The 17639-nt window shown below is 39.6% G+C and overlaps 1 protein-coding gene across 1 annotated transcript in view; it reads left to right on the top strand.

Annotated features, from left to right (window-relative positions):
* LOC149233540 (DDT domain-containing protein DDR4-like) overlaps nucleotides 1–17639 on the top strand; it is a 99525-nt gene that overhangs the window by 33445 nt on the left and 48441 nt on the right. Inside the window, 2 exon segments of the mRNA XM_089379792.1 lie at nucleotides 5027–5119; nucleotides 5350–5473. Of these exon segments, the coding sequence (XP_089235918.1) occupies nucleotides 5027–5119; nucleotides 5350–5473 (217 nt within the window).

The following is a 17639-nucleotide window of genomic DNA, read 5'->3' on the forward strand; positions in this document are numbered from 1 at the left end:
TTCTGAGCAGTGAGGAAGTGAAGGAGAGCAGCAAGAAGACATTTCAGCAAATTTGGGCAGCAACATTAATTGGCACGCATCCCAAGGAAAAACCGCACAACATGAGAAAGGCACAAAAATCGAGGAATAGGGACAGCAAGTTTCGGGCACATTTTTTGAGGATGGCCGTACAACATTTAATGCTGTTTTATTGCTGTAAAAATTTCTATTTTGGTTGTTTGCTGATTGGCATGATTTTCGAGGTGGAGTTCAAGCACGAAAATCGAGATAAGTTGTAATTTGTGGTTGCTGGAATTTTTACTGTGTATTTCAGTTTCTCTGTAAAAGCATTTTCAGAAATAAAGAAGAGCTTTCAAACTGGTTTTCCCCAAGAGTTGTAGAGGGTTTTTCCAGGGTCACATTGACAAAAAATCATTGTGTTATTTTCTGTGGTGTCATAATTTTGTTGTGTTTTATTTCTGTAATTTCAGCAGTTGTGAAATATCTAAATTTGTGTCTTTAGAAAAAATATTATCATTTCCAGATTTTAGAATTTTTTATCATGCTTGGATTTGAAACTAAATGCATGGAGTGATAAGGAAAACTGATAACCGAAGTGGGGGTTGAAATTTCTTCACATGAGCCTACTTTGATCATATGTTGTCTTCTCTCTATATTCTAATGCTTTGTGTTTGGAAACATGAATGAAAATCTTTAAAACTATGTTTTTTCATTAAAAATAAATATTTAATGTATTTTTTACAACGACCGAGTCATTGAAGTCAAACCGTTAGAGTCGAAGTCAGAGTCGATCCTTGGTCGGTTCCCTAACCTGAGTTGGAGTTTTAAAACATTGATCAAGAGGGAGTGGATAATTCCTTACAACCCTCAGCAAAATGGGGTTGTGGAAAGGAAGAACTAATCCATTGTGGAAACAGTGAAGGCGATGATTCATGATCGAGATCTTCCCATGTTCTTATGGCTAGAGGCATCCAACATAGCTATTTATGTTCAAAATAGGAGCCCTTATCGGATATTAGAGGACAAGACTCCCGAGGAAGCATTCACAGGAGTGAAGCCAGAGCTTAGTCATTTGAGGATCTTTGGTTGTCCAGCGTACATTCACATGCCCAAGGAGAGGAGGAAGAACTTGGAACCTTTTAGGAAGAAGGGTACTTTTGTGGTATACAACAAGACTTCGAAGTCCTACAGGATCTACATTCCAAGACAACATTTGATTGAGGTTAGTCGGGTTGTTACGTTTGATGAGGAGGTAGCCTTCAGGAGTTCTAGAGATTCCCATATGGACATTAATAGTGAGGAGCAAGAGGCTTCAAAGGATGCCTTGTACAGGTCCCTCTATTCCAGTTGATCATCCTTTAACCTATCAAGAGGAGCCAACAGAGCCAATATATCTACTTAGAGATGTCGCTGTGACCAGGAAGAGGCAGGCATGGCTTCGTGACCCTTTGCAGGATGTAGAAGGGTATGTAACTCCCTATGGTACCTTCAGGGAGAGTAGACGACCATAAAGGTTCTCGAGTTATATGGCAATGATGAGTCACGTCATTGATTCTGAGCCTTCCAGTTATGAGGAGGCAGTTGGCCAACAAGTTTGGAAGGATGCCATGATGGAGTATCAGTCCATCATTAAGAATAATGTGTGGGAGATAGTTTCGTGACCAGAAGGGAAGTCAATGGCGACTTCAAAGTGGATGTATAAGATCAAGCATGTGACAAATGGGAACATTGAGAAGTACAAAGCGAGGTTGGCGGTGAGAGGGTTCTTCCAAAAGGAGGGAGTGGACTATTCGGAGACATTTGCTCCAGTCGCCAGGTACACTTCTATCGGAACTATTGTTTCTCTTGCTTCAGTTATGGGTTGGAGGTTACATCAGATGGATGTAAAGACTGTGTTCCTTAATGGTGTGATTAAGGAGGAAGTGTACATAGAGCAACCTCAGGGCTTTGAGATACATGGGAAGGAGTCACATGTTTGCAGATTGAATAAGGCTTTGTATGGACTCAAGTAGGCACCTAGGGTATGGTATTCCAGGATTAATGTATACCTGATGAGTTTGGGCTTCACCAAGAGTGATGCAGATCTTGACCTTAACTCCATGGTTGTTGATGGTGATCCTTTGATCCTGGTGCTATATGTGATGAATTGTTCCTTACTGGGGCAGAGAGGCTCATTGTCGGGTGCAAGAGGGAGTTGTCGGAGCTCGAGATGTAGGATTTGGGCTTGATGCATTATTTCTTGGGATTGGAGGTGTGGTAGAGATCAAATGAGATCTTCCTCAGACAAGGGAAGTACACTGTTCAAATTTTGAGGAGATTTGGCATGATGGACTTCGAGTCCATGGCTACACCTATGACGACAAATCTGAAGATGCTGAGTGATTCCGCTTCAGATTCATATTTGATGGATCCTACGATGTGCAGGTAGTTGATTCGATCCTTGATGTTTGTGGTTAACTCTAGGCTAGATATTTGGTTTGTAGTGAGCACCTGAGCTAGTATATGGTTGAGCCGAGGCATGTGCATTGGGTTGCAACAAAGCATGTGTTGAGGTACTTGCGTGGTATAGTTGGGATGTGGTTTGAGATATGTCTCAGGTGGTGAAGTGAGGATGCAGGGACATACTTATTTTAATTGGGTCGGGAGTGCAGAGGATAGAAAGAGCACCTTGGGGTTGTTGCTTTAGCTTGGGATCAACTATGATATCCTGGTTTAGCTGGAAGTAGACCATTGTCACGCTCAGTATAGCTGAGGTAGAGTATATTGCAACTAGTGTCGCTAGTCAGGAAGCAATAATGTGGCTTTGGAAGCTACTTGCAAGGCTATTTAATTAGGAGCTAGAGTTGACCTTGATACATTGTGATAATCAAAGTTGTGTTATGCTTTTGAAGAATCCAATATTTAATGATAAGTTGAAGCACATTGAGATCAAATATCACTTCATTCGAGGCAATATGCAAAAGGGAGCAGTGAAGCTCCAAAACATATCCACAGACAAGCAAATTGCAGATATTCTCACCAAGCCACTATCTAGAACAAAGTTTGTTTACGTTAGAGACAAGCTTGGAATTATGTAGAATGTCACCCTTGCCGAGAGGGAGTGTTGATTTTTTTGCAGAATCATGCAGACATTCTCCCATGGGGTCTTGATGATTTGACTAGGAGAGAATGATACATTCACCCATGGGGTCATGCTGATTTGGCTAGGGGTGGATGGCCCAGGGGGAGACATCCTCCCATGGAGTCATGCTTATTTGCGTAGGGGAGAATGATATATTCACCCATGGGGCCATGCTAATTTGGCTAGGGGTCAATGGTCCATGGTACTCACGTTGCTAGCTCTAAGGTGGAGTGATCTATTTTATAGAGTGGGTTTGAATTGTTTATCTAATGGGTCTTTTACCCATTAGTGGGGTTAATGATTCTAGTTTAACGTTGAATTGTCATGTAGTTTCCGTAAGTGAGGGGGTGAAGAGCCATCTCTATGGGTGTCCACTCAACATTAGAGCTCTATATAAATAGATAGGCATGTGAGAGGCAAATCAATCAACATAGCAAGCTCATTGATCTTTTCTAATTGAATGAGAGATTCAACTAAGGAGAAATCTGTTGGAGATCATTTTTAAAATCTTCTATCTCTCTTGTTTTGGCCGCACATGTGAGAAGAGTTTGACTGCAATACAACTGAGTTTGACCAACATCTTGGAGGTCGCACATGTGAAACGTTGACTGTTTGATTGGGCTACTTTGACTGAAGTTGATCGCATCTTGTTTGATTGAGATTTAACCAGGGCTGAAAGTTGATTGCATGTGTGAATTTATTGCAGGGTTGACTGCGGCCGCATGTGCAGATTGTTGACCAAAAACTATAGGTTTAGAGTTGACCACAGGGCCGAATTTTGATCACATGTCAGTTCGATCTGGCTGTTGACTAGAGTTGACTTCTGATTTGTTCGACTGGTTTGACCAACAACTGTTTTGAACAGGTTTGACTGGTATTTTGACTTGGATATTGGCACAGATTTTTAGACAAATTCTGGTTTGTAAGGCTTGCTGAAAGACAATTTCTCCTCGAGAAAAGTTTGCCTGTTTTTCTCCCAAGGTTGGGTTTCCCAGGGTAAATTATTGTCTCTATTGTGCATGGTTATCTTTCTATGATGCTTACTGTTTTTGCTGCATTTACTATTGAGATTTTTTTGAGTATAATTATTCAGTGAAAATACTATTTGAAAATCATTAGGAAGTAATTATCTGGCAGAAAATTGTATTCTACTGCACTTGCTTTAGAATTTGAACAACATGTGCCTCCTGACTGATGTCAAAGGAGTTGACTGCTCCTGCACCAAAGGTTGCTTCTCTCTACTACTGAAAGTCTCTGATCTCGACTCCTTTGGTTACCCCCCCTTAGGCCCCTCTTGAGAGCCTTCTTGATCATCATTTGACAAAGCTATAAAACATGAAGTCCTTGCATTTTGTATTTATTTTTTTGATTAAGTAAATCTTTCTATGTTTTAGAGGTTTCAATTAAAAAACAAATTACTTTTCAAGAATGAAATCTGGTCTTCAGAGAACATGTAAAAGACAGGTCTACTATATTATGTTATAAAAATTGGCGAGTTCTACATTGGTAAGCATTTTAACATTGTTTAGAATCCCTTCTCTTCATAATGTCTACATGGTCTCTATATATACCTATTCACACGTTGCACCTGTGGCTCCTTCAACACTAGGTCGATTATAGTAAATATACATTTACACATTACATGTACATTTAAGCGATATGTGCTATACATTTAACCCAATATATGCCCCCCTTAGGGTCATAACATAGTACCCTCCTTTAGGATTTTCATGAATTTCTAACAGTTTCCTTTCTGCATCTCTTCTTCATAAATTTTGTTTTCTTCTTGCATTTCATTGGATGATGACTTTTTGGGATAGGTTATTATCTATTATCAGGCTAGAGATTGCAAGAAATTACTTGTGGATTTTTTTCTTACTTGGTCTTTTAAAATGTAATGTGCAGGAAAAACTTGCGTCAAGTAGAAATAAGATGGAAGCTGGGGTTGCAAAAAAACTTAATAATGATATTCTTCCAGAGCTTGAAAGAAACCAGAAGGTAAAGTTCAACACAAATGAATTAAATACGAACAGTAAGATTTGTTGCTTTTGCTAGACAAGTTTTTCTGCCAATTGCATTTCCTTTTCTCTATGTATCTTCACCAAGACAAGTTCAAATCTACAAGAGTATGTGTTTTTTTTGGCGATCTAACATTTCAATTAAAATTCTTGTGTCTTAATTTGTATAGTATAAGCAGATCCATTCTCTTCTACTTTCTTTTGTGACAGATAAAGGAAAAGGCGCTGAAAAAGCAACACAGACAAGCTATGCTTCTTGATAGCTTTCTAACCTCTCAAGGACCATCTTCAGGCCGTTCTCTCCGTTATCGTAAACCTGTTACTTACACATTTGGTATATAAATCTATCTATTGGCATCTTCATATTTTTTATGTTCTATTTTTTTATTGTAGTATGAGGAGTTGAATTTTTTCTTTTCATGTAAAATTTTCTTATTTGGTACATGTGATTACTGATGATCGATGCTAATTGTCATCCCTATTATCATAAGCCTACTTTCCTGTTTATCTACAATAACACTTCACATTGAAATACATGTTTCTGCCAAATGAAATATGTGTTTGTTGAAATGATTGTAGAAAATATTGAAGTAATTTCTGGCAGGTGCGGAGTGGGTTTCTATTTATAGAAAACACATTCCCGACATAGAAACTGCTACTTGGACATGTCTGCAAGGGCTTTGAAACTGTATAACAGTTTCCAGCCATTATGGATAGGCAGAAATTTTGGGCAATTTTTGGCTGGAAACTCAGGTTTTCTTTTTGTTTCTTTATGAAAGCTAAATCATATTGGCACAGTTGACATTGTGAATAGTGAAGCCATTTTTCTGAGAGTGAACAGTGAAGGGCAAGTTGCAACATATCAAAGATTTTCAGAGAAGTGTGATGCATTTTAATAGGAGGGTGTGAGGAGTTGATTCCTTTTCTGGTTTCATCTAAGATGTTCTTAAGTGGTACATGTGATTGCAGATAATATCTGCTAATTGCCATCCCTGTTATGTAAGCCTACCTTTCTGCCTATCTACATCAGTGTTACACTTCTCAGCAATATATCGCTGTCATTTTGATATATCATGGTAAATTTAAAAAGGCGATATTATTGGCTGAGATTATCCTGATAAATTGAAATTGTTGTGAAAATTTCCAATTATATCGTGTTGACGGAAATTATTGGTCTGTCCTGTGAAAGTCGCCTTATAATGGGCTTTTGGGTTTTTTAACCCTCTTTTTACAAAAGTGACTGAGGGATTTGAGCTTTGAGGATACTGTGAAATAATAGACGTCAAGCAGAAGGGGGTCATTCAGAAGTAATAGACCTCAAGCAGCTGGTTTTTGAAATGAAAACACAAGAAAACTTGCATTTACAAAAACCAATTGAAGATTCCTCTGTGTTCCAAAAAAAATTTCTGAACATTAAAAATTTATTGTAAGAGATGAAATCACAGCAGGCCGTTTTAAATTGGAGACAGAAATACATCAGAAAGCACTTTAATTCTTGGGTTGAAGTGGTGCAGAAAAGGGAGCAACCTCCCCAGCTTATTGTGGTCAAAAGGTGGTAGTACAGGAAAAACTAAATGATGAATGCCTCTGCCAAGCTCGAGAGCTCAATCTCAGAGTATGTGGGCTCCCCACTCTCTTCGCCCCTTCTGGTCCCCTATGGTTAGGCACCGACTTCCTTGATGACACTCTAGATCTGAAGGACCTCACCCTCAAGCATGCATGGATGGGCCTCAACTCCATGTTCTCCCTTTGTTTTCGGACTCTCAAAGATTGACTTAGAGCCCTCTAGGTTTAAGAGAAGACTGATTTCTCTTCCGACCACATAGAAAATCTTTTTGATTATGACCTTACCAAATCCTAATAGGCAAAGCTCAAGTTATCTAGTGACCAGGTCACATCTATGTGGAAAGAAGGGAAGTGGGCAATCATTAATGATCTCAAAGCTGTCATCCGTGATTCAGACCCTTAAGGATACTCTCGCCCTTGGGGAAATTGACAGTCTTGTTCAGCTGGGAGCTATTTTAGGGGGAGCCATTCCACCCAATGTTGCGAACATCGCGATCGGGATTAAATCGCCGAGGGTCTGAAATTGGAAAAAGTCGTAAATATCGGGAAAAAATTGGCAAAATTAAAAAATATACAAAAATACAAAAAAAATAAAAAAATACAAAAATCAAGATTTTTTTGGGAAAAAATCAGGACTAAATCGTGATTTTTTCAAAATGAAAAAATCGCCGATCTAATCGTTTCAGGTAAAAACTCACGATTTTTCGCAACACTGGTTCCACCATCTCCATTGGTCGCTCAAACTGTAATGATGTGTTTTGGTCTTCACCCGGTACGCTTCGTGATGCAGTTGGGTCTCATGACCTCCTTTTTCTCAAATAGATACATGCCGGCCCCATGTGGATGCCAACCCTAATACATGTGTACCATTGGGCATGGTCTTGTTGCCAGGATACTATATTTGATAGTGTGAGAGGATGTAGGCGAGTTGCAAGTCTTATATGAGACTCCCTCTAGGTTAAGGTTGCAACTTGCCATGGTGTCATCGGATGATCGTGCTAGATTTTCGTGGGTTTGGTTCCATTGGTGTTAGTGTTTGTAGCTCAGACAAGTGTTTTCATGAGGGTCTCTACTTATGGAAATCATCATTAAATATATCCCATGCTTTTTCTAGAAGTTCATTCTATTAATTAATTAATAAAGTAAACTTTTTTTAATAAAGTGACATCTAATTAATAAAGTGACTAAAGTGAGTCACTTAATGATTTAATTAAAAGAAAGCCATTGATCTCATGGTTAGATTTTAATTGTTGAAGATTAAATTTTTGGCTTATGTATAAGTTATAAAAGAAAGAGAGGGCAAAGGACAAAGACACACAAAGAATTCATTTGACAAGTTATGTGAATGAAAGAGAAAATCAAATATCTGATTTTTCAGCCATTGGTAAGGAGCTTCAGTAGTATTCAACAAGGATAAAGTAGCTAGTGAACAACAAGGAGAAGAACAAAAGTACAACCCAGTAGAGTAGGCCATACAGATTTGGTACAACTGCACAGATTGTCGACTAGGTTGCCTCAATTTTTGTGTAGAGTGAAATTTTTAGGTTTGCTGTTCGTTTGATTAATTTCTCAGGGTCATTTTCCCTGTAAGGGAGCTTTTGTAAGTTCAAACTTCAGAAGATATTTTAAATGATGAACTGATCTAGAAGAGCAGAAATAATTGTGCACTGTGTGACTGCTTTTCTTGTTTCTGTCGCATGCAAGAGTTAATAATTCCAGCAAGTAACTGTTAAAAATATAAGGGTACCAATGAGGTGTTTCCTAGTGCATTAGCCTTTTTTGCCTAGGAAGACACTTTAATTACCTTTTTGGCATGTGACTTTATCAGTGATATTAAAGTCATGAGGAAAATGTCACTTTATGTGGTATATGTACTAGGTACTTTATATTAATGTCACTTTATGCCTTAAAGTAACTTTATGAGAAAAAAGTACTAAAGTAATTTCTAATATTAAAGTTGCTTTATAATATAAAGTTGACTTATGAGGAGAAAAAGGTACTCTCAGACCAGGAGGTAACTCCTCAAATCAAAACTCTTATTATTCATTCAGGTTGTTCATTATTATATACAAGAGGGAGTGACTGTTCGGTTCATCTCCCAATGACTCTCTATCTTCTCTATTATTTATTTACATTAATTACAGTTGTACACCCAATCCCTCTGATTAGGTGTCAACATTCCCCCCCTTAATTTGAAGGGATGTTGGTGAGTCCAAGCATCGTTCTGAATCTTTCAAGCTTTTCTCTTCCAAGTGCTTTGGTGAAGATGTTTGCAATTTGCTCATTAGTGGAAAAATGGCGGAGATGGATTGTTTTGGCCTCAACATGATGTCGAATCAGATGATATTTAGTATTGATGTGCTTTGTTCGATCATGGAACTTTGGGTTTTTGGCCAACTTTATTGCAGAGGTATTGTCAATCATGAGTGGAGTCAATTGTACTTGTTTTACTTGCAAATCTTCAAGAATTTTCCTGAGCTACACAATTTCTTTTGTTGCCTCAACTGCTGCCACATATTCTGCCTATATTGTGGAATCTACTGGAACTGATTGTTTGCGTGATCTCCAGGAGACGGCTCCTGATCCAAGACTCATAGCATAATCTGAAGTAGATACCCAAGTTTCTTTGTCTCCATCGAAGTCTGAATCAGAGTATCCAATCAAGCTGAAGTCGCCCACTTGTGTATACTTGATTCCAAAGTCTTGAGTTCCCTTCAAGTACTTTAGAACTCTTTTTGTAGCAGACCAATGTCTCTCACAAGGCTTTTGCATAAATCTGGAGAGGATTCCAACAACAAACGAAATGGCTGGTCTGGTAGTAGTTAGGTAGTTGAGACTTCTTACAAGCTGTCTATACTTTGTTGCATCCTGAAATTCTTTTCCTTCAATGGATGTGAGCTTTAAGTTTTGTTCCATTGGAGTAGTCAGAGGATTGCATTCAGTCATGGCAAACCTGTTCAACAGATCTCCAATGTACTTCTTTTGAGAAAGGAATATGGACTTTGGATGTTGAGTTACTTCAATACCAAGATAGTAATGAACATAGCTCAAATCAATCATTTCAAAACCTTTCTTCAATTCCTTCTTTATGGATGCAATGTAGCTTTCATTGTTCCTTGTTATCAAAAGATCATTTACATATACCACAAGATATACAACTGTTTTGCCAATTTCTTGACAAACAAAGTTGCATCATCAAGATCATAATGTTTGAAATTGAGTTTCAGAAGATGCTCAGTCAACTTTTCATACTAGGCTCGTGGTGCTTGTTTGAGGCCATACAAGGATTTCACAAGTTTGCATACTTTATGTTCATGTCCTTTCACAACAAATCCTTCAGGCTGGGACATAAAACATTTTCTTTTATATCTTCATTCAAGAAAGTAGTTTTTACATCCATTTGATGGACTTTCCAACCGTTCTGAGCTGCTAGGGCAAAGAGTGTCTTGACAAACAAAGTTGCATCATCAAGATCATAATGTTTGAAATTGAGTTTCAGAAGATGCTCAGTCAGTTTTTCATACTAGGCTCGTGGTGCTTGTTTGAGGCCATACAAGGATTTCACAAGTTTGCATACTTTATGTTCATGTCCTTTCACAACAAATCCTTCAGGCTGGGACATAAAACATTTTCTTTTATATCTTCATTCAAGAAAGCAGTTTTTACATCCATTTGATGGACTTTCCAACCGTTCTGAGCTGCTAGGGCAAAGAGTGTCTGGATGGTAGCCCATTTTGCTGCGGGGGCAAAAGTTTCCTCATAATCGACCCCTTCCTTCTGTGCAAAACCTTTTGCCACAAGCCTGGCTTTGTGCTTGTCAAGTGAACCATCAGCTTTATACTTGTTCTTGTAGACCCACTTGCAACCAATTGGTTTAGTTACCAATGGAGGATCAACCAGCTTCCAAGTGCCATTCTTTATCAAGGCATCATACTCCTTTTGCATTGCTTCTCTCCATTCATCATAAGAAGCAGCTTATTTGAAGGAAGTTGGTTCAAAATCTATAGACAAATTGAATTCACAATCATAAGAAACATCCATATCAACAGGTGAATCAGAATCATCTACATTACCTCCATTTTTCCGGTTTGAATTTCTAGTTCTTGTCTTTCCAACCTCATCAGGATGAACACTTTCAAGTGCCTTTGTCAGCCACTTTGGGGGACCTTTCTCAGATGGTCCAGGCTGCTCCATTGATTGAGTTGGGACTGAATCAAGATTGAGTCTCCCAATTCTGTCAATCACATCACTCAAAGTATCATCCGTTGTTGGAGTTTCATGTAGGGGAGAGAGTGCTTTAGAAGGAGATTCCACAGATTGATCTAGTATAGGAATCCCCCCGCTCATCTCCGTTGCTCATCTCCGTCATTCATCTCTGCCATACAAAGAAACAAAAGAACTACAGCTACAGTCAGACTCTGATATTCGGGTGAATGTTGAATGTAACCGCCGTGCAAGTGGTCCCCCCCGAAATCAATGTCAGCCGTCGGATCTGGAGGTTGGGATCAACGGTGGAGAACGAGCTAGATAAAGTGAAACCTCGAGAACTGTGTCCGAGCGGGTTTAATGCACTGTTTTACAAAATGGCCGAATCGACTCTGACTCGGCCGAGTCGAACCGAGTCGATGGCCTGGGCAATGAAACGGTTGGAAACCCGGCTCGGTTGACCGAGTCACATATGACTCGGCCGAGTCATCCAATGACTCGGCCGAGTCATATGTGACTCGGTCAACCCGGCCGGGTCCGTTATGACTCGGCCGAGTCAAAGTAGGGACGGCTGGGCAGCGTAACAGCTAATAAAATTTCACTTTTTATGTGATTTTTGCAAAAGTTAAATGCAGTTAATGGATTCTAAAGGGTAATTGTAATTTGTTAAATGCTTTTGGGGTCCATTTCCCCCTCCCAAACCCTATTTAAGACAACCAAATGCTCTCATTCACTCACAGCAGTCTTATGCATTTGAGTGAGAGTCTTCTTTGAGAATTAGTGAGCAGTTCTTGAGCTTGTTTTGGAGCAGCAGTGAGGAGTCTTGGAGGAGCATTGTAGCTGGAGTGAGGAGCTTCTTGGGTAGCCATTTGGAGCAGCATTGAGGAGCTGATTCTTGGAGCAAGCTTTGACGAGGCAGTTTGTGCCTAGAGGTATTTTTTTCCACCTCTATAAATCTGTTTTTGTTTAGTAAATTTTAGGTGCATATCAAGAAAGCTTAGAGAGTGTTTTTTGTCAAATAAATGAACATTGAATCAAATTTTTTTTTTTTTTTTTTTCATTTTCAGATTGTTTTCCTAGTCAAAAAATGGCACCTAGAGCAAAAGATCCTGCTTGGGCATATGTTGAAATGGTTGATAGCCAGATGCATTGCAAATTTTGCCATAGGAAAATTAAGGAAGGTCCTGGGGGGATTAATAGGCTGAAACAACACTTGGCAGGGATTAAAGGCCAAATTACCGCATGTCCCTCATCAGAAATTGAGGACATTAGAAAGAATTTGTTGGCCAGCTTTGAGAAATTTAAAGAAGATAAGGCTAGGCAAAAAGAGATACAGGCTGAAATTGGGAGGAAGAGGGAGATACAAAGAATGATGGCTACCAACCCCCACTATGATTTTGAGGGTTCTTCCTCTATCCCTCAAACAGAGGCATCCAACCCTTTCCGTTATGTTCCTCCCTCTTTTGGTTCTGTTCAAGATAAGGGAAAGGGTAGAATGAATTTGACAAAGGGTGATGTGACTATCAAAAGTTATTTCACTCCCTCCTCTCCATCAGATGCACATGGTCCTGAAGTTAGTAAAGGTCAAATTCAGCCCACTTTAGATGACCATTGGAAGAAAGAATTGAGGGAGACTGCTTGTGACTACATAGCTAGATGGTGGTATGATGCTGATATCCCCTTTAATGCTGCTCGTTCACCATATTATGAGCCTATGTTTGATGCCATACATGCTGCTGGAAAAGGCTTCAAAGGCCCTACTATGCAAGAGCTAAGGGGGTTTCGTTTGCAGAAAGAAATTAATGAGTATTTGCAAGAGTTCAGGGACTCATGGGCAAGAACAGGGTGTACCATCATGTCAGATGGATGGACTGATCAAAGAAACTGTACCATCATAAACTTTCTTGTCTTCTGCCCACAGGGAACCATGTTTTTAAAATCAGTTGATGCATTTGATAAGGTAAAAGATGGCCACTTGTTGTTTCAGCTATTGGATGAGGTTATTGAGGATGTGGGGGTGGCTAATGTTGTTCAAATCATCACAGACAATGCCTCTAACTATGTTCTTGCTGGTAAACTGTTAGAGGAAAAACACAAGACCATCTTTTGGACCCCATGCGCTGCACATTGCATAGACCTCATGCTTGAGGATATTGGAAAATTAGATTGGGTCAGAAACACTGTAGATAATGCCAAAAGCATAACAAAATTTATCTACAATCATACACTGGTTTTGAGTCTCATGAGGAAACACACTGGAGGCAAGGATATTATTAGGCCTGCCATCACTAGATTTGCTACACATTTTTTGACATTGCAATCTATGCTTTCCCAACATAGAAACTTGCAAAAGATGTTTTCCAGTGATGAATGGAATCAAAGCAATTGGTATAACAAACCAGAAGGCAAAGAATTGAAAAGGAAAGTCCATGATGAAACTTTTTGGAGAAAGGCAGCAGAGATTGTGAAGCTTGCTGAGCCACTAGTTAAGGTGTTGCGGTTGGTGGATGGGGAAAGGTTGGCTATGGGCTTCATTTATGAGGCTATGGATCAAGCAAAGGAGCAAATAAAGACAGCATACAAAAATAGAGTGGCAAAGTATGGGCCCATTTGGGCAATCATTGATGAAAGATGGAACAATCAACTCCATCGCCCTATACATGCAGCTGGGTATTTTTTGAACCCACGGTATCATTATAAAGCTAAGGAGTCAGGAGCTTTGAGGGGGGAGGTCAGAGATGGACTGGTTGATTGCATTGAACGCATGATCCCATCGGAGTCTGATCAGCTGGAGATACATCAACAGGTCACATCCTTCAGCAATGCAACAGGTACCTTTGGGAAGAACCTAGCAAAGATTGCAAGAGAAGCAGATGAGCCAGGTAAACAAAAATTTCAATTTTCAATTTCTTAATGGTTTTACAGTTTTACTTTTTTTATTAAAGACTAAAGTTTGTTAAATCATTTATAATTTGAAAGTTAGATATAATTTGTAATTTTGTTGAGCTTCAGCCTTCATCTAACTCATAATTCATTACACTCCTATGTTTTTTGCAGCACAATGGTGGGAGGCCTTTGGTGGCCAGTGCCCTCAATTGCAAAGGTTTGCAATTCGTATTTTGAGTCAAACTTGCAGTGCATCTGGGTGTGAGCGCAATTGGTCTGTCTTTGAGAGGATTCACACAAAGAAGAGAAACCGTTTGGAGCAAAAACGGTTGAATGATCTAGTTTTTGTCCAATACAACCTTCGGCTCAGACGGAACCAATTGCTGAAAAAAAGACCTGATTCAGATCCCATTGTGTTGGAAGACATTTATCCAACATCAGATTGGGTAGTGGAGAGTCGTCCACCAGAGTTTGATCCTGATGAGGATCTTGATGAACTTGAACATCCACTTCAGCCTGTTCAGTTGAATGCAGATCCCAATCCACCAGCCTCAGTCTCACAGCCAGCAAGGAGTAGGACTCCAGTTGTAGGTGCTTCCTCTGCTCAGCCACGACAGAAGCGCAGCTGCATATCTACTCTATCTCAGCTTGCATCTGCTGCACAACCTGCTAGTGGTACTGGCACCACTTCTACAGTTGCAGTTGGAGACGATGATGATGATGAGGAGCCATGGGGCCCCTTGTCTGACTCTGATGATGATGATCCAGAGATTGGTCGAGATGATCTTGGCTCCTCTGGCAGTAGCTACTAGCCAGTAGTACTAGTATTGGAGTCTGGTCACCATCACAGTTTACTTTTGTTGTAGAGGCCATTTCTAGCCTCCTTGGTTATTTGTATTTTGTTTTGAGTCTTTGATCATGTATGACAGTTGACTATGTATTGCCATTGGGTACCATTTTGATATAATGGATTGGTTCATGAGCCTACTTTGATCATATGTTGTCTTCCATCTATATTATAATGCTGTGTGTTTGGAAACATGAATGAAAATCTTTAAAATTATGTTTAAAATATTTAAAATTATGTTTTTTTATAAAAAAAATAAATATTTAATGTATTTTTTACAACGACCGAGTCATTGAAATCGAGCCGGCCGAGTCATTACCGAGTCGGAGTCGGAGTCGCAGTCGATCCTCGGCCGAGTCGGAGTCGTAAAACATTGGTTTAATGAAGGATATGATCGCATCGCAAACATGTAGTGGTATTAATCGGGGCAAGAGATTTGCAATATGCGATTAAAAAGCTGACTTGACGATTTATATATATGGGTTTATAATACTTGAGATCCGGCTCAAGGGAATACGAAAAATGATACATGTGAATACGAAAAAGGATATATGGTTCTTCAACGCGAAAGGGTATATATACCATACTCAGAGCAGGAGGAAATTCAAGTCATTACAACACCTTCGGCTTCAACAACTAGCTCCAATGCAACACACTTCAACGAATGTATTAAACGATAAATGAGATTTCGCAGGGATATGACAGAAATGTCAGCCTGCAAAAGATGCAAAACAAAGGCAAAATAGAATAGGAGTTACAAATTAAAAAGGAAGCCAAAAAATGGCGCCTGCTTCTGATACCATGTCAGACCAGGAGGTAACTGCTCAAATCAAAACTCATATTATTCATTGAGGTTGTTCATTATTATATACAAGAGGGAGTGATTGTTTGGTTCATCTCCCGATGATTCTCTATCTTCTCTATTATTTATTTACATTAATTACAACTGTACACCCAATCCCTCTGATTAGGTGTCAACAGGTACAAGGTACAAAACATATTAAAGTGACTAGGAGTTCATTAAAGGAGGGGGACCACATGAGAGAGGGGATCAAGTGAGGGAAATGATCTCCACCATTGATCTCATGGGCTGAGATCTAATCTTAGCCCTTGATCAATAGGTTTAGGGTTTCCTATCCTAATGAAGCTTAAAAGGGGAGAAAAGGCAAAGAACATATTCATTCTTCAATGTGTATTTTGGAGAAGTGTAAGGGAGAGAGCTAGAGAGGAGTATGCTGAGATAGCAAGGCTGGGAAGAGGAAACACACAACAAAATAAAACCCTAAAACTCATGTTTCTAGCAGAGGCTACCAAAATGCAAATCAAGGAACTCAGTCAGTATAAACAGACTGAAATTCCAGAGAAGTTTGGGCAGGAGCTTTTGTGAAAGGCTGAGTGTGATTCTCAGCGAAAATCAGGGAGAGGTCGGAGCCATATACCTGTTCGATTTTCTGGCAATAAACAAGTCAACAAGGTGTGTTTTAAGCAGAGAATTTAGTATGCAAACTTAGGGCCGAGTAGGAGACTGTGCACCAGATTCAGAGCTGATTTGAGAGAAGAGTTCTTCAGGATAAAGATCAATTTCTGAGCAGAGAAATTGACTGTGGTTCTATCTCCAAAATTGTCAGAGGTTTGGAACAGTGAGCCAAAGAGCTGGAGTTGTGCCACATTTTCCAAGGGAGCAGGCTTGATATTCAAGAGAGATAAGTACCTTGATGTACTCTTGTTGTGTAAAATTATTTTCTCGGAGATGAGCAATATAATTACTCCTTTGCATTGGTTTTCCCCATTATGGGGTTTTTGCATGGTCATATTACACCAAAAATCATTGTGTAAAAGGTGTCTTAAATTCTGTGTGTGCTTGTAAATTTGTTTCCTCACTAGCTGAAAGATAAATGTTGTAGAGTAGTCCTAAAAGTTTCAAAAGAATTAGTGTTAAATGTTTATATATCAACTAATTCTTTGGGGATGTGGGCATTAAACATTATGCTAAAACCTTGAAACTAGGAGGGCTAAAGATTTGCCTAAAATTTCTATAGTAACTAGATTTGATTTGTTTGCTTAGATAGCTGGCTTTAGGGTAATTTAACAATCGGAAGAAATTCCTTCTCAAAGGCAACTACATTGTAGTTTGCTACTTCTCCTCAGCCTCATTGCACTTTGCACTACATAGTTCGAGAGAGACCCTTTCCTTGATCTCTATACAGACATCTCTCACCACTCCACTCTTTGAGAGATCATTCGTCTCGATGATTTTAATGCACACACTAGAGACCTACATGCACCCCTTCGTGATAGAGTTGAAGATACACTTTGCCTCTAGGAGTTAAAGCCAAAGCCTATGGGTCTTCATAGGAGTTCATAGGATAGGAATGGATTTCCCATGGGTTATGGGAGACACCTCTTGTAGTTAGGTGAAGCCCATGGTTTGTTGATATTGAACGTGATCCCTTGTTTTATGAGCTTAGAAGCTTTTACTTGCTTCCCACATGGTGGGGGAGCCAGTGTGGTTGACTATGTTCTAGCCAACTAGGCCCCTCTCCCACAGATTCAACATCTCTTAGTTTTCTGCCTCCCCCCAGACAGATCACTTCCTCCTCACATTCTTTCTCTCTACTTCGCCTCCCCCTCCACCCAACCCATTCAACCACCCGATCGTACCACCTTCCTTTTTGATAGAGATCATTTTGCCTCTTATACCAAGTGCCTTAAGGAGTTGCTACCCCCATTTCCCACTTCAGGTCATTGGACACAAACTTGGCCAAATATGAGATATTTTCTTCGATCCTTGTGGAAGCAACCCTTGACTCCTACCCACAAACCCACCACTATCTCCTTACCCATGAATCATTGGTTTGATGTTAAATGTAAATCCCTCCACAAACAACTCTATCTCATTCACCATACGTGACTCATCTCTTTCACCTCACCTTCGCAAAGCATACTGTAGCCTCCATTGTTGTAAAAAATGATCATTTCTCTTCCAGAGGCCATG

The sequence above is a fragment of the Pinus tabuliformis genome, chromosome J, assembly GCF_031772625.1.
Source record: "Pinus tabuliformis cultivar Carrire ecotype Pingquan chromosome J, CPIR1, whole genome shotgun sequence".
Taxonomy (NCBI): domain Eukaryota; kingdom Viridiplantae; phylum Streptophyta; class Pinopsida; order Pinales; family Pinaceae; genus Pinus; species Pinus tabuliformis.